This window comes from Lygodium microphyllum, chromosome 9 (assembly GCF_053477565.2).
Source record: "Lygodium microphyllum isolate KBCC chromosome 9, Lygodium_microphyllum_v1.1.10, whole genome shotgun sequence".
NCBI lineage: Eukaryota > Viridiplantae > Streptophyta > Polypodiopsida > Schizaeales > Lygodiaceae > Lygodium > Lygodium microphyllum.
This window is the reverse complement of record NC_141143.1, coordinates 42,956,781-42,975,084: the sequence shown is the minus strand read 5'-3', so window position 1 is coordinate 42,975,084 and position 18,304 is coordinate 42,956,781. Positions and strand designations below refer to the sequence as shown.

Sequence of the window (18,304 nt, the reverse complement as noted above, 5' to 3'; positions counted from 1 at the left end):
CGGATTCGCAACCCCCTTGGTTAGGGTTTGGCGATTCGCGAGGGGTAGTTAGCACCATGCTTCCTTAATTATTCCTTTAGGAAATCAACCATAGCTGAAGCAAGCAGCATAGCAACAATTTCTAGGGAAAACATCCCTTTCATTTTTCAATTAAAAAAATATCATTTTCTACATCAAGCAATCACTTTGCTTATAAACCACTTGTCCTCAGTAGGATCTCCTCTTACCAAGGTAGCCAGTCAATTCACTTAGAAATATCCTTTTCAAAACAACTAAGCATAAACCTTGATCCACATTCCATTTAGAGTCAGCTTACTAGCCTAGCTTAAACCTGGAGGATATCTACTTCCAATAATCTAAGACAAATCCTCGATTTTCTTGTACGTCTTTTAACATACTTAAAGCACATTTAATATAATGCAAGACTTGTCGTACATTATTTTCATCCTCTCTTAGTGCCATGCTATGCAGAATTGTCTAATCAAACTTATCTCGCATGCATATGGTGCGTTTAATATATTAGTATAGCCTAAACAATCTTTAACTCTCTTAATATCTGGCAATGAGTACTTGTTCCTAAAGTGCAAGGTCTCATGTGACTTGAGTATATAAAAGTTTAAACTCAAATCACTTATCACCTCTTATGCTCTAACATAGGTAAAAGATAATCATATAATGCATAAAAATCTTTCCTTGTAAGCGATCCATGAAAGTGTAAGAACCTGTTTGTATTCTAAATGCAATTTTATCCTAATATTTCATGCGGTCTCCAAACATAAACATTGGCTATCATAGGATAAGACAACCTATTTGTGGTATGCAAGATCAAGACCTATCTTCCGTGTGGAATGCAAGATAGATGACAAGTCCTCTATGCTTCTGTGCAATTGCATCCTATGAATGGAAACAAACATTTCATGTATTTATTTTAATCACGAAAGTAAACTATGAATTATAGTTAACAAATCATGCACTAAACTAAGTGAAAGTCTATCATTTTATGTGACATATTATGAAAACCTTATCATTTAATGTGGCGGAATGAAATCAATAGTTCTTCCCTAGGCCAAGGAGAACCTCGTTTCACGAGACGGGGTCAGGAGTTGTGCTAATTTCCGCATTGGCTATACCCCGTGCTACATTAATGGCCTTAATTCCAACGGCTCCATTTGCACCATAAATTCCATCCGTACTTGTCTCTTGAGCAACTATGGTAGCTCCCATGGTCACTCCTTCGTGACGCTTGGGGGCCATGGTAAGTAGCTAGCCAAAAATTGCGGATATGATATCAAGAGGGTAATGTGATTATGATAGTCAAGAGGGAGGATAACAAAATCTAACTCTATCCATGTCCCTTATCTCTCTCTTTCTCACTATCAATTCACCCTCCCTACCTCTCACCTTCTCCCTTTATTTCTGCCTTTTTTTTTTTTTAACATTTCTCTCTCAGCCTATATTCTCTCTATTTATCTCCCCTAGACTCTCCTCCTCTTCTCTCTCTTCTCTCTCACCCTTCTTCTTCTCCTTCTTCTACCCTTCTCTCTTCTTCTCTCTCTTCTCTCTCTCTCTCTTCCTCTTCCCTTCTCTTCCTTCTCTTCTCCTTCTTCTCTTCCTCCCTCTTTCTCTCCCTCTTCTCTCTCTTCCTCCCTTCTTCTTTTCTTCTCTCCTTCTCTCTCTCCCTCTCTCCTCTCTTTTCTCCTTCTTCCTCTCCCTCCTCTTCTCCTTCTTCTTCTTCTTCTCCTCTTCTCTCTCTTCCACCCCTTCTCTCTCTCACCACGATCACAGGTGGGTAGGCTACCATTCGAACATTGGGGGAGAAGGGGGGAGGGGGGGCACTGCAGAACTGGGAGAGGGGGGGCCGCTATTATCGCCAGTAGGGGGCACACTACCTACGTCAAACGGAGAGGGGGCCGAACCTGCAACAGAGGGGGGGAGATTTGTCTGCCGATGGGGAGAAGGGCTAAGCCTGACAGTGAGGAGGGAGGAGGGGGGGGAAGCTTCTCTCCTCTCTGGTGAGCCCCCATGGAGCTTTATGGAGGTGGTGTGGGGGGGGAAGGCGACATCCTCCCGCCACCTGGGGGGCTTCATGCCCCCCTCTCCTCACTACTTCCTGTCTCTCTCTCTCTCTCCATGCCATGCAGTCGGCAGGGGAGAGGGGGGAGAGAGAGGGGGAAATTTTTAAAAAAAATATTAAAAAATTTGTCCTAGGGGGAGGGGTTCCTATGGGGAGTGCGGGGACATTACATTTTGGCTCTCATTTTTATAGTGCCATGTAATTTCATGAGTTGTCATCACTAGTCTCATACGAATTTTATGAGTTATCAATCTTGTGGTTTTAAGTAGTTTTTGTATTCGTATTAATGATGATTACGTATCCAATATGTAATTATTTTGTAAAATATTACACGACACATAATGCTATGGATGATAGGACAACAAATTTTTTTACTCTATAACCATCACTATTTGTGCCGCAAATTTATTCCACGTCGCTATTAGCATCGCAATTTGTGACACTATTAATATTGCAAATGTAACACAAATAGTGATGTCCTCTGTGAAGAATTTGTAGAGACGCTCGTATTGATGCCTTTAGCAATGACAAATGTAAATTTGTAAAATGAATATTTGCATCGCTTAGAATATCGATATGAGGCATATATCTTGTAATGGACGTACATGATTTACCTATAAACTTATAGAAAGAATCCATATAGCCTCTCCACTCTTGGCTAATACGTAGGCATCTCCACTTTCTTCCACATTGACAATTCATAATGTTTATTTCTCTTGGTGCTCACTTTTGGCTAGACTCTTGAATTGGTGCTTGTTAACATTGTTAAAAGTTTGGGATGGCCCTTGTATCTTTAGATCCATAAGGAACTTACTTTATTTATTATCCTTGTTTCTTTGGATTGTACTTTAAATTGTCTTGTCTCCAGCATTCTAATACGATATTCTAATTATGTTTTACTCTCCCTATCTTTATCTTGCAACTTTTCTCAATCTCATCGAAGTTTAAATCAAACAAAAAAACTAACCCCAATTTTCTATATGTCATGCCTTGTAGACAATTTGAAAATGGGTGAGTCAAGTGCTTTAAGAATAGTGCTACACCACGGAGGAGTGACCTCATTCTCTCGGACTCTTGCAAATAGTGAGTAAAGTCAAGTTCGTGTGGCACATTCATCAACTGCCGTTCTCTTATGACACTTAGATCGATTCACTTGTCCATTAAAGATTCATATTAAACGTCTAGGCAATAAGCAAAGTGCCGTCTTGAGCCCGATCCATGATGACTTCTTTTCGGTTTTCATGTGCCTAACTTCTAGCGCAATCCTATGCAACGCCTCCTTGCACAATTCCTATCCACGCTTCCAATAATAAATATTACCGTCCTTAGTAATGTGATTCATTCAACACTATCGGGTCCTTCCTAAAACTCCGTCAATATTGGTTCTAGTCCTACAATCCTATCAACAGTGAACGTTGGCTTTCTATCTCGCTCCCTCCGCAAAGCGCCCAGAATAGAGACAGGACCAATCAAACGACGTGGTATTCCAGCGTTCTGAATGAAAACATGTATGAGAAATGAAAGTTCACGACATCATTAGTCAAAGAGGAGACGAGGAGAATGGAGTAGCTGCAGTACCTGTGCTTCATCTTGCAGCGAGACATCCGCAGGCATGGACGAGGGAGGAAGGCCGTGGGAGATGTGCCAATCCCGATAGCGTTCCAGAATGTCCGACATGCTAAACCCCACCAACACTCAATTGTAGCAGCTCAGTACAGATGAAATGGAGCAACATGATTATATAATGTCTAGACGGAGTAAAATATGTAATGTCGAAAGTACTTGGCCTATCGAGTGATGAGAGCGGGTGTAACTAGCTACGTGCTTAAGAGAGAGCTGAGAGTACCTCGAGCTGGCATAGTGGTGCATCCTGCCGGACGGGGCAAAGAGGATAACAGCCACCTGTGCATCACCGAGCACAGCGAGCTCATAGGAGTTCTTGAAGAGGCGGGTGCGACGTTTGCAGAAGGTGACTTGGCGGCTGATTTTGTTCTTGATGCGGCGGACGGGCCGCACACGAACGCCAGCTGGCGGGTCGATAATGTGGTTGGCCGCGGGCGCAGTAGAGCTGGCATCACTGGTCTGAATTGGGGTGGCAGAGGACGAGATGTCAGCGTTGGAACCACTAGAATTGAAACAGCTCGTGTCGAGAGAATTATAACCTGCTTCAGCTGGCCTCATGATGGAGGGCATCGCTCCTTCCCTCATTCCGCCCTCTCTCTCTCTCTCTCTCTCTCTCTCAGTCTGTGTGTCTGAAACCCGCAAACAGAGCTGCTGTCTCGAACTCTGCAGGAAGTTGCAGGCAAACAGAAGAAAAGCCCTCGCTACAAACGAAAGAGAGACGAGGTCGAAAGACAGAGAGATAGGGAAAGAGAGAGCGCATCAACTATCATTCCATTTGCAATAATTACTGTATAAAGATGCATCATACTCCGACTTCCCAAATAGTTGCAACTTGCAAGTTGCGAGCACAATAAAAAGAGATTATTCCCAGGAAACTGGAAACGGAGAATGTCCGTCCACACGACTCACGAGAGACTCCCGGGAAAGAGAGAGAGAGAGAGAGAGAGAGACGGTGAAGGGGAGAGTCTCCGGTAGAGGGGGGATGAGCTTCCCAACTTCGAATATCCCCTGCCTGTAGGCTCCGATAGGGGGGCCTGGAGGCTGGCTACGCAAATAAGACATCGGCTATGTGGGTGGATCAATCACCTCAACTTTCGAGCCTCTGGCGTGCATCGAGGTAGGTGGAGCGCGAGATTTCACGTCTGATCCGAAACAAACAGCTTTTTATTGCTTGTTTACTCCTCGTTGCTTTCTATGATAAGTTTACTTCCCACCTAGCCCAACAGTGAGACCGAGGGTTGTGTCACACATAAGAGGGGTTTCGCAGAGTCCCCAGCTAGTTTGTTAACTTTGATTTGAGAAACTTTGACCCATTTTGCAAACTGCACCCGAAAGAGGAATTGTTTGAGAAATGGGGTCTAATTTATGGTGAAAAGATAAAAAAATGTCCACTTAGTTTATGTGTGAAAGGTCTCTAAGTCACACCAGACCTTGTGCGAGTCTATCAAGTGAAGTGAACATAGTGTGACAAGTTATTTTCCCTCATTTACTAAAATTATGGTGGCTTTTCTTTTGAAAGTCCAATTAAGAGTTTTAATGTGACATTTGCCTTGATCTAACCAAGTCTTCTTTTTTCCAACTTTCCACACCATACTAGCTATACTCTAATATCCCCATGTTTTACGTTGTCGTGCCACTACGTACACACCATGTGAAAAACTCTAAAGTGCAGCTTTCTTATTGATCTAGAGAGCCAATGCCATTTTAGACATTAGTGTTGGTGTCCATAATTCAAACATATTAGTTTTTTGGACAAGTGTAGCCAATTTATGATATTTTAGATATTATCTCTTGTAAAAATCCAAAAATTGTAGACAACTTCTAGACTAGGATGACATGCAAAAGAAAGCATGTAGTTTTTAGCCATTTGTGAAATTTTATGTAAAAAGAGAGATGGACGAAATCGCGCACGTCGCAATCGTTGTTTTCAGGCATTGAACAGCACTCCAAAGTGGGAGATGAAGAAGGAGTGATCTAGTAGAATTCTCGCCAAGCGTGCTAGTAATTTATCTCCCTTTTGGAGTCAATGGAGGCATCAGATTGGCGGTCTGAGTAACATAGAGAAATGTATTATTTTGTGTACGTTTTTGTGTACAAGAGATCTGTCTGATAAACTGAAGTGGAGGGAGTCCGTAAGATAGATCAGATCAGAGGTCTGGAGCTCCATGTTATCTTCACCTCCATTATTCTTCTTCCATTCTCTAAGTCAACTATCACAAGTGGTATCCTAAAAAGATAGATACCCCCAACTTAAGGACACTTTACATATGCTTCTATTTTAGATACATACATCCATAGGGTATGGCTTAGGATATGTTGTATATATCAACACTCCCCCACAAGCTCAGAATGAGCTTGTACACATAAGACTCCAAGTGCACTCCTGAAGTACTCAAACTTATCTTTACCTAATGCTTTGGTAAAGATATCAGCAACTTGGTCATTTGTTTTCACGTAGACCAAGTCAATCTCTCCATCAATGACTTTTTATCTAATGAAATGATAGTGCACTTCTATGTAGGCTTGATTCCTTTTTCATAAAACAAGCCAAATCCAGTTGTCTTCTTCACATACCTAAGAACTCTTCTCACTACATCCAAATGTGATTTGCAAGGTTTTTGCATAAACTGACTTATCAATCCAACAGCATAACTCAAGTCCGGTCTTGTAATGGTCAAGTAGATAAGACTACCAACCATCTGTTTGAACATAGTGACATCCTCAACATAAGATCCATCATCCATCAACTTAACATTTTGATCCAATGGTATATCAATTGGTTTGCATCCTATCATGCCATATTTTTCCAACATCTCCAATGCATATTGCCTTTGTATCAGCCATATACCATGAGGTGTGTCAATAACCTCAATACACAAGAAGTATCTCAACAAACCAAGGTCCTTTATATCAAACTATTTATGTAACCCATGCTTGACTTCAGTAATCTCCTTCTCAAGTGTACCTGTAATAATGAGATCATCAACATAGATGACAACAACAAACATACCATCTTCTGTATGCCTCATATAAAGTGAATAATTAACATTGCTCTGTTGAAATCCCATATTGCATAAGAATTTGTTGATTCTATCACACCATGCTCTTAGTGCTTGCTTCAGTCCATATAAAGCCTTCTTCAACCTGCATACATAATGTGGGTATTTTGGATTCACATAGCCCTCTAGTTGATCCATGTACACTTCCTCTTCTAAGTTGCCATTCAAAAATGCATTTTTCACATCCATTTGATAAAGCTTCCAACCATAAATAGAATCCAAAGCAATTATCGGTTTCACTGTCGTCATTTTAGCTACTAGATTGAATGTTTCTTCATAGTCCAAACCATAAGTTTGTGCATATCCTTTTGCAACCAGCGTTGCTTTATATCTCTCAAGAGAACCATCCGACTCTTATAAACCCATTTACATCCGATGGATTTCTTGCCATGAGGTAATTTCACCAAATCCCAAGTCTTGTTTTTCCTTAGTGCATCCATCTCTTCATCCATTGCTTGTCTCCACTCTTTGCTCTCTACTGCTTCTTCAAAGCAAGTAGGCTCCACATGTTGTATATAAGAAACCATGTATGCATAATGCATCTTCATGAACCCATTATAAGTCAATCTATCAACTGGATATCTTATCCTTTCTGACCTTCTCAATTGCGGTGCACTACCATGTGTCTCATGTGATCTAGCATGTGGTGGAACATACTTTCCTGCACTTCTAGTGCCAGGTGTTTTAACATGCGGAATGCCATACTCGTCATCTTTAGATTCATCTTCTGAACTTTCAGCCATAGGTCTCTTTCCTTTTGCAACTTTTGCACTTCTTTGTGCATTTCTCAATCTACCACTCCATGGACTGTAGCTGCCACTGTTTTCCACATTCTCTTGAGGTCCTGAAGCATCTTCCACATGCTGACTTTCAGCCTTGTTGTTTGCTGAAATTTTCCTTCCATAGCCATCATCATCATTGCTTTCATAGGAAATCAACATCCATTGCAATTTTGGGCTTGTACCATGATTCATATTCACTAAATCTAACATCCCTGCTTATGTATACTTCCTTACTCACTGGATCATAGTATTTGTATCCCTTATTCTCATCAGGATATCCAAGGAAAATGCATTTTGCAGCCTTTGGTTCCATCTTCTTTCTCAAATCATCTGGAACATGAACATAACAAATACATCCAAAGACTCTAAGATATGCAATAGTGGGTGTCCCGCCATATATTCTCTCATATGGTGACATATTATGAGTCAAGGCTATAGGTGTTCTCGGAAGGCGACGCATTTACGGCCAAAGCCCCCCTGGCACCCAAGCGTCCTCCTGCTCCAAGTAGCGCTTAATGGAGAGACCTCTCGTAGCGGGTTTGGTCCACCTTCCCGGCGCGGTCAACAACCCCCTTGGTTAGGGTCAGCCAGGCAGTCGGGGGGTAACTGAACTGCCTCTCCCTTCAGGCCTTCAACCTGAAGTATAGATATCCATTTATCTTTTAATTCATTGATCAAACAAAGCCAAACAGTGCTCTAAAATCTGTAGCAAGCACAAACATTTCCATTGATCGTTTTTGTTGGCAAACTCCTAAGAAATGAATCCTTCCTTTCCAATGCATCCAACACTCGATCCGGGATGACTTGCAACTAGGCAAGATCCCCTATATCATGGGTTAGGGCATACCCTATTAACCCGACTTGGTCAATCCTTAAGTTCATTGGTTATTTCAGTTTATCGGTTGGTCTTTAGTTTCCAATCAATCTTCCTTACTCAAGAAGGATAGCAAATTAGGATGATTATTCATTCTTTTGCAAGATAACTTGCGTAAGGACCCGCCAACCTCATTGCAAGAATTTGGCCATTTTCTTGTGATCCAATCACAAGATCATATGAGTCCGCACATGCCGTACAAGTGTCACATCGAACTATGAGACTTATTCTACTCATTGAACGGAGTCATGAACTCATGTGTTCCTGATTATATTAGACTGACGTCGTTAGACCTAGGGTTCCCAAGTTCCTTCTTGTAAGAATCTTAGGGACAAACCCTAGTTCACCTTCCAAATATGTTGCATTATCCCCTCATTTCGACGAAAAGTGACCAAGTATTTAAGGTATAGGAGTTTCAAATTCAGCAATACGTAGAGATTAGGTTACGTTGTCGAAGGGTTTCGAAAGCAATGTCGCAACTTCAGAAGTCCTTGATAAATTTCAGAATAGAAGATCCATCAAGCAAGTAAGCAAGATGAGAAAATGATGCCAGGTCTCTGTTTTATTTCTGTTAATAACAAAACGAGGTTCAAGAAGAAGAAATCAGTTCAACCTTTCCGAATCCAGGAAAGAAAATAGCAAATCCATTAACCCTTTATCTTCCATCATTGTTCTAGCCTTTGCAACTTTCCCTTGATAAGTTTGGGACTTGTGGGTGATGGTAAGAATTCAAGAATATGTTGTCATGCTATGACTCCAATGTCCTGCGAGCACACCGTCTGACTTTCCTGTTGTCAAAGGCAATGTCATTCTGGTATAATGAGACTAAATAGAAGTGAGAATGGTGAAGACATTATGACATGGAGTTCAAGCATCCTGAATAATATCCTTACATAGTGTATCATCACTGTAAACATTAGGATGGAACATTTGAGAAGTGAAATACATACGAGAAGGTTTCTTTGGAATAGGAGGTAAACAGCTATCAATTAATTCAAGAGATTGAAACAATCTCAGAAAACATCCTCTCCTCACAGTCTTCAACAACCAGATGGATTTCTAAAGCTGTTGAAGGCCTAAGATTGGCAACCAGCAGACTAAAGAGCAGAGGGTAGTGATTTGTGCACGCCTTCTGCATCCTTGTGACGAAGGAGAACAAACTTGCGATGACCTTCAGCATCCATGTTCTTACAGAACGAATCAAGCTGTGAGATGATTTCCGCCTGTGAAGCAGCTTTGACCTTACAAATAGCCTCCTCAAGGCTCATAGCATCGTTAGACTTGCCTTTGACAATCAAAGGGGCCTGCTCCTTACCTGCTGCAGACTCGCTTTTTGTTTTCATTTTCTTCTGCGATTCTTTGTTTTCTTCCTTTTCTCCCTCTTCAACCTTGGCATCCTTCTTCCTCTTTTTCAACTCCTTCCCCCCCTTGATTGCCGGGAGAGCTAGAAACTCCTTTCTGCACTTTCTTCTTCTCTTCCGCTATTGCAGCTATGGCCGCATCTTTCTGCTCCTTCACATGACTGAGGGAGGCCGAAACACTTCTTCTGATAGTTGCAATTCCTACTCATAATGGTATAAAGGTGATGACATGGAGTTTCTGCATCCATCAGTTAAAATTCGTCCCAATTCAGACTGTCGTGTTTGATCTTGCCCTTGTCAACACCTTTTGTCATCATCACTGCAGCATCTTCGTCCGTCTTCATCCTCACCTGTACCCTCTGCGTCGTCTTGCTGTAGAGCTTCAACTTCTCCTTTGCCTCCTTTGCTTTTTGTCTCTGTCACCAGCCTCTGTGTGTCTTGTCTTCCATTGTTCCCTCGTTCTCCCTCACGCCCGCTTTTTCCCACGCTCTTCCCTTCCTTTCGAATCTGCTTTTTCCCCCCCAAAATAGCCTTTTTGCTTTTCTTACCATTCACTATTCACAATCCCCTTTTTTAACCACACTTCCTTTTATAGCATATCACACGCAGAAAAGCGGTTTCAACTTCCCGTGCATACCGTAATGCTCGCAAAGAAGTCGAGATGTATGATCTATAAGTTGAAGTGTTGCATCAGCCATGTTGCATAACACTTGTTCTATCCCAACGGTCCGTTGGATTGTCAAGAGCATTATACTGAAGTAGCAACTCCACTATTGAGCAATGTCCCTCACTAGCGACAAGATGTAATGCAATTCTGTTATCATAATCAGCTGCTTTTGGTGAAGCCCCATCATCCAACACATCTATCAATGCATTTATGTCACCTTTGCTTGTCTAATTTCTAGTAATGTCATCTTCTCTATGACTACTATGCATGGCTGAAGGCTAAGCACAAATATTGCCTTGCAAAGAATACAACCTTCATCTTGCATTTGTTTGTAACACGATAAACTGCTTTCCACTTGACCTTGCTCAACATAGGCTGAAAGCATCTCATCTTGCTCACCACTATGCCTCCAACTCCTCCTCACTATACTCATACGCAGAAAATAAATGTAAACACAACAACTAAGTATGTACAAAGTATCAAATCACACACACAATTTGCACACACAATTTTTGGGTGGTTTTCACACCTCGAATGCGCAGCAATACGACATCCATCCCCTCTAATCCTGTGCATCCTCCGGATGGGCCAACTACCCATGATCGTTATCATCAAGATCCACAAACAGATCAATCTCTTCGTTATGCATTTCCGGTAGATCAATAAGATTATCTGTCATATCATCTGTCTCTTCCATTGGAGTTTCTTCTCGTTGTTCTCTTGCAAATTCTTCTAATGCATAATCCTCATCATCTCTTTTCTTGAAAATATTGATTCTTTTTCCAGCAATAGGCACTCTAAGCACTGTCCCATCCAATTCTGTCAGCTTATATGTTGCGTTATCAAAGACATGTCTGACTATGTACGGCCCAAACCATCTTTTCGCCATCTTCCAAAGTGCAGTATGCTGATTTTCAAGGCTACTATCAAAGACCAATACCCAATCTCCCTCTTCTATTGCTCTAGGCCGCAAGCGATGCCTGCTGTCAAACCTGTCCTTATTCCTTAGTCTAGCAACCTTCAACCTGTCAATAGCTAGCTGAATATCATCAGGTCTCCTCTTCAACTGTCGAATCCGAAGATCTAAGAGCTCCTCTCTCGTCAAATCCTCCTGCCAAGGTAAAACTAACCAAATCAAAGCACAAGTCTCAATCGGCATAACAGGTTTCTGACCATACATCAACTCTGCAGGCATATATCCTGTGGTAACACTATGAGTCGTACGATCAGCCCATAAAGCAAATGGTAGAAGTCTCGGCCATTCTCCAATCCGTCCTCTGCATGCTTTGGCTAATGCTTTCACTATCGGCGGATGCCCTCTTTCACTCTTCCCATTTCCCTCTAGATTATATGCTATGGTTAGAGCCAACTTGATTCCGAGCTGAGAGAAAAACTCCCTAGCTTCATCTGCATCCAATTCACCACGATCCGCAGTAATCTTACCCACACAACCATACCTGCAAAAAATTTCCTCCAATAAGAACTTACACACTACACTAGTGGTCTTCGTTCTCAAAGATCTGCCCTCAACATGATTGGTGAGATCCTCTCTAGCCAAAACAATGTATCTCATCTGCCATAGACCCATAGGCATGGTAACCAAATCAATTACCCACTTATAATGAATGCATAGCGGATAGGTCGGATGAAGCTCATCTCGATGACGCACTACTGAATACATCTGGCAGTCTCTGCAAGTCTCAACAAAGTGAGAAACATCTCTATACATGCCTTTCCACCAATATTTCTCCTTGATTTTCTCATAAGTAGCCCACACTCCTCTATGACCAGCCCAAGGACTCTCATGAAACTCCCTCATCACCTGTAACTGTGTCTCTCTATCGCAGACAACCCGCAAAGGTAATCCGCCTCTTTTCTTCGGATGCTTCCAAAGAAATCCGTCCTTGTGAAAATAGCCGTAGGCTTTCCTTCTGATCTTCTTGAACTCTTCATCTGTCCATTCATCTCTTTTGCTTAGTGTACTAAGGTACCTGCCAACCTGCAACCAATCTCCAACATAGAGTTCTTCTGTGAAAGCCACAATATCATAGACATGACAAACATGATCAACCATAGTGGCTGAAATTTCTACATCATCCTCTTCTGCAAGTAGAGTCTCCTCATCATCATATCTGGCTCTAGACAACATATCTGCCACTAGATTATCCTTCCCTGCTATGTGTTTAAATTCTGGATTTAATGACTTGATATATGCAATCCATCTCAGCATAGCTATATCCGGAGTAGAGCAACTCGTGATCATACCAATCAATGGCAAGAAATCTGTCTCTACCACAACTGAAGCTCCAATAAAGTACTCCTTGTCACATTTAAGAGCCGTGACAATCCCCAATAGCTCCCTCTTGATTTGTGGATATCTCCTCTGTCTCTCGTTTAGGACTTTCGCCCCAAACCGAATAGCATACCTATTTCCATCTGCATCATCTTGACCCACAGCCCAACCTATGCCAATTGGACTAGTGTCAACTGTCAATACAATAGGCTTTCCACAATTATAATCTGCTTTCCTGAGAGTAGGAGCATTCTGCAATAACTTCTTCAATTTCCGCATAGCTCTAGTATGGCTCTCATCCCAATAGAATTTCTGCCCCTTTCGAAGCAGCTGATACAAACAATATGCTATGTGTGCAAAATGAGGTATCCAAATCATATAAAACACACAAGCTCCAATGAATCTCTGTACCTCTAAAGTGGTAGAACAATACTCCACAATCTTGCCTATAGCATTCACCTTATCAGGTGAGGGTTTCCTGCCATAATATCCACACATATGCCCAACAATGACAACCTCATTCACTCCAAAAACAGATTTTTTCCCTGAAAGTGTCAAGTTCACTTCTTCTAACCTGGCCAAAATCTTCTCACATGCTGAAATATGATCAGCCACAATGTATCTGCATCCCTGCTCATTTAGACTCTCATTCTTCTCTTCTTCTGCACACCCCTTAATGGGCACATCATCCAAGAAAGGCATGGTAAGCTGAGGTATGTAATCACGAAGGACCTTATGCATGGCATTTATCATATGCGCAACATAATTAGTGGCACCTTGAGGCAAGGTACACATCCTGACAAGCCCAATAGGAGTTCTCATGGTGGTTATGTCCCTGCTTTCCAAAGCCAGCTAAAATTGATCATATCCTGAATACAAATCACCTAAAGAATAGATGGCACGTCCAGCAAATGCCTCTGCAAACTCATCCACAACTGGACCTATACCAACATTCCTAATAGTAACTCTGTTCACTGGCTGCATGTCCTGAATAAATCGGAGAGTACCATTCTTCTTTGGAACTGTAAACCACCTGTTTGAGTATGGTGCAGATGAAGGCTCAAGAGTTCCTATCCTAATTTTCTCATTCAATAAATCAATCAGCTTTGGCAAGTGTGCTTTAGGCACTGGAATAGGTCGGAGATTCCATGGGATATGAGGAATAGTAAAATTGACCATAGGAGCAACAATATCAGGATTCACACATCCAATCTCATGCGGGAAAAAAGCAAATCCCCTTCCATGACGCTCAAGCATCTCCTGAAAGCATTGCTTCTCTATGGGTAGCAAGAAATCACCATTTCCAATTTTCAATTCAGCAATTGTCTCTACTGAAAATTTATGACCAATATGCTCCGGATTCCTCAAAATTTGCTATTTAGCAGCCCTCTCTATTTGCTGATTACTGTCAGGTAGAAGCGGTACAGCAACCGGCTTCACCTTCTTATCCACAGTTTTGTATTTCGTGTCAACCCTGGCTTCATTATGCTCTTCTGCATTACATAAATCTTGCTGTAAATCAGCAATTCTGCACTCCAATGGCTGAATATCCTTTGCCCTCTGCTCTATGGACTGCATAGGAACATCCCTAAACTCTGAATGCTGAAATATTTCAGTAGCAAACTCTGTTGGCTGAAAGTTTTCAGACCTCTATCTCTCTGAAAGCTGATCATAACTAGCTGGAAACTCTGTTTGCTGAATTTCTTCTGCACTCAACACTCTTTGCTGAGTTACCTCAGCCTCTGACTCAATCTGTGACATAAAATCTGCAATTTCATGAAACATATCTAGGGACTGCACTAATACATTACTGTGACAATTCTGCATATCAGTTTTCAGCATATCTCCCATCTCTGTCATCGTATCTGCACAAATCACACTGTCATACATCCCATCTATGTGCTCATCATCCTCCAAAATTCTTGTATTTTTCAAATTTTTCTCCTTCCTGCATATATACTGCCTGGCACCTCTAGGCAACCTAGAAGTCTTCTGATAGCTCATCGAACTGTTTGCTGAAATCCCAACAAAACTAGAGGAGAAAACACTGCTGCCAAGAGGCGAGAACTCCAATCTCCTCTCCTCTGTACCACCGTCGTTTCGCGAAACGGCGGTACCTAATGAAAACCTGAATCCCTCACAGTGGGCAAAGGTGCATCTCTGAGAGTATCCCTGTTTCTAACATGGTTCACACATACAGTCATAAACTGAACTGCTCTCATACCATCTTTACTGCGAATCCGTGCATAAGCAGATCCATCATCCATGACCTTTGTTTCCATGCGCATCTTTGTGATGAATGGCTGTCCAAGAATTATGGGGTAAGAGCATGAATCCTGCACAAAGAAATGAAAATCCTCCTCTACATCACCAATAGAAACCCTGACACTAGGACAAGCAGCATACAAATCACCTGCAGTGTTATTGGCGGCTCTCATACGCCACCCATGCTCTACATCCATAGGCCATCTGTTACTCTCATAAACTCCACGAACTATGAGATTAATCTCTGAACCATGATCCACCAATGCAACATAAGGAACCTGTTTCTCTCCAATCTTTACCATCGTCTCTGTAGTTGCCCTAGCCGAATGGCTCCGCGAAAAGTGACTACGCGGTATCATGACAGGCTCATCAATTTCAGCATAATGCATAGGCTGAACCCTCTTCTCTACCTGCGGAAAAACAGAAGCATTTTCAACCATAACCTCATCCTCATCCTCATCCAACTCCCCAATCAAAACTCCTTGTGTATCAGTGGTAGAGAATGCATATATTTTCCTCTTCAACACCTCCTGAAACTGATCATGAAACTCTCTTTTCGAGATGCCCAAAATCTCAGAAATAGTGAAAGTTACCTCACTGCCAAGTATCTTATCATTAAAGATTTTCTTCATGTCTTTAGATGTCTCAATATCGGACATCAATCTAAGCCCTGGCTGCTTTCTCTCTCTAGGCTCTTGCCTCTTTTCTCTCTTTTGAGCATCCTCCATCTATCAATCTGGCCCTAGTCTTGAAGACGGTCCTGCAGTTGGTGGAGTAACAAACTCACCCCCTCTAGTCTTCTTAGCTGCACTTGGATTTTCTTCATCCCTCTTACGCTTCTCCTCAACAAGTACATCTACACCCTGAGACTTAGCCAAATAAGCATAAATAGAGTACCTATCAATAGGCGAGTCCCAACCTGTCTCTGATCTGATGCTAGAGGCTGCACTAGTCAAAACAGTTTGCTGAATTTTCCCCTTGTTTGCACTCTCCATAGCATAAGTCCATAGCGCTGACTGAGTCTCTGATCCCTTCTCAATCTGGACTCCATATGCACAAGCATCACCTCTAGTTGTCACATAAGAAGTACGCGCAGCCATATCATCCACTAACTTCTTCATTCCACCTTTACCAAAGTTGGTAGCAAGTGGAGCTCCTGTCTCAGTCAACCAAATCTTTCCATCTTGCCCCCAATATACCACATTCTTCCTCCTTGCATCCTGAAAAGATTCACAATCCCTGCAATGCTGATGGTCCGTACTATCACACCAAATACATCTCCGATCTCTTCTAGGTGCACTAGGAGAACTCCTAGGTGTAGTAGGAGCACTAGAAGAAGTAGTAGGCGCAGTCGAAGCAAACTGCTCCTTCAACTTTCCCACCAACTCCGCTTTGACTGACTCCAATTTCAAATCTGTTATGCCTTTGATTATGTCATCAAGAGAGGTAGGCACCGATGGAGCGGATGGTTTTGGTGCAGAAGGTGTAGGCATCGATCGTGGAACAGGAGGAATAGGTGGAGTGGAAATAGTAGGCACTGGCATAGGCCAAGAAACTGGCTGAGGAGGAGAAGAAATAACAGGGATAGAACCAGGCATAGGAGCTGATGATGGTGTAGGTGTCATGGAACCATTCTGTAGGCGAGTCTTCCATATCCTCCTCTTGGTCAAAGTCGAGACTGCATCCTGAGCATCCTGCCAATCAGTTTTAAGACCCATAGGCTTCGTGTGATCCTTAAGAAGCTCACCCAATTCTTCTTGAGGAGCAGGATCAGCAGCTTGCAAGAAAAGCTCAACTTTTTCAACATCCAATGCTCTTTGTTCAATGGCATCAAGCTGACTATACCTCTCCTCAAATTCTCGAATCAACTCCGAAGCAGCTAGACCTTTGTTTGGCATGTAGACCCACTCTCGGAATGACCTCCGAGTAGCCATACCAAAGTCCTCAAGGAAGTATTCTTCTTTCAAGGCCTTCTTAAAATCTTGCCAATGTGTATTTTGAATAAAAAGATCAGTCACTTTTGTCCTCAAAGCGGGTGTGACAAGACGAAGGAAGTACTTACTCATAAGTCCAGCAGGAACTCCAAAAAACCCCATCTTGATCTCATATGTCTTCAAATATGCTGAAACATTGCGGCCGTCAAATGGCTTCTTCTCATTCTCAACTGCTTCAATAGCCTTAGTCGCGCTATTTGCATTCTCCTGCTCCGAATAGAGTTGCCTTTGCTGAGACAACTGCTGTTGATGCAATTGTTGCTGCTGTTGCATATACAATTGTGTTTGCTGATTTTGGAGCTGCATATACATGGAAATATTCTGTAAAATCTGCTTTAGATCCTCTCTTGAAGTACTTGACGTAGCAGTCATTGATGGAGCTGAAGTAGACGCAGCTGGAGTGGTAGAAGAGACTGAAATAGAGGCTGAAGTATCTCCCATCCTGAAATTTCTGCGACGCTTTCACGTCGGGTTCACCAAAGATGTCGAAGGGTTTCGAAAGCAATGTCGCAACTTCAGAAGTCCTTGATAAATTTCAGAATAGAAGATCCATCAAGCAAGTAAGCAAGATGAGAAAATGATGCCAAGTCTCTATTTTATTTCTGTTAATAATAAAACAAGGTTCAAGAAGAAGAAATCAGTTCAACCTTCCCGAATCCAAGAAAGAAAATAGCAAATCCATTAACTCTTTATCTTCCATCATTGTTCTAGCCTTTGCAACTTTCCCTTGATAAGTTTGGGACTTGTGGGTGATGGTAAGAATTCAAGAATATGTTGTCATGTTATGACTCCAATGTCCTGCGAACACACCGTCTGACTTTCCTGTTGTCAAAGGCAATGTCATTCTGGTATAATGAGGGAGCTTCTGGATTTGCAGGGCTTGCCGGATTTGAATACGTCAGGAGAGACTAAATAGAAGTGAGAATGGTGAAGACATTATGACATGGAGTTCAAGCATCCTGAATAATATCCTTACATAGTGTATCATCACTGTAAACATTAGGATGGAACATTTGAGAAGTGAAATACATACGAGGAGGTTTCTCTGGAATAGGAGGTAAACAGTTATCAATTAATTCAAGATATTGAAAAAATCTCAGAAAACATCCTCTCCTCACAGTCTTCAACAACCAGATGGATTTCTAAAGCTGTTGAAGGCCTAAGATTGGCAACCAGCAGACTGAAGAGCAGAGGGTAGTGATTTGCGCACGCCTTCTGCATCCTTGTGGCGAAGGAGAACAAACTTGCGAAGACCTTCAGCATCCATGTTCTTACAGAACGAATCAAGCTGTGAGCTGATTTCCGCCTGTGA

General features: G+C 42.1%; 1 protein-coding gene across 2 annotated transcripts in view; it reads right to left on the bottom strand.

Moving 5' to 3' along the window:
- The window catches only part of LOC148030983 (MADS-box transcription factor 23-like), a 127,560-nt gene extending 122,653 nt beyond the window's left edge, over positions 1–4,907 (bottom strand). For both annotated transcript variants that reach the window (XM_087685652.1, XM_087685651.1), the window contains exons 1-2: positions 3,921–4,907; positions 3,653–3,752 (exon numbers count right to left, since the gene is read on the bottom strand). In XM_087685652.1, coding sequence (XP_087541778.1) covers positions 3,653–3,752; positions 3,921–4,282 — 462 coding nt within the window. In that variant the 5' untranslated portion in view covers positions 4,283–4,907. The remainder of the gene's footprint in view (positions 1–3,652; positions 3,753–3,920) is intronic.
- Between the last annotated feature and the right edge of the window lie 13,397 nt (positions 4,908–18,304).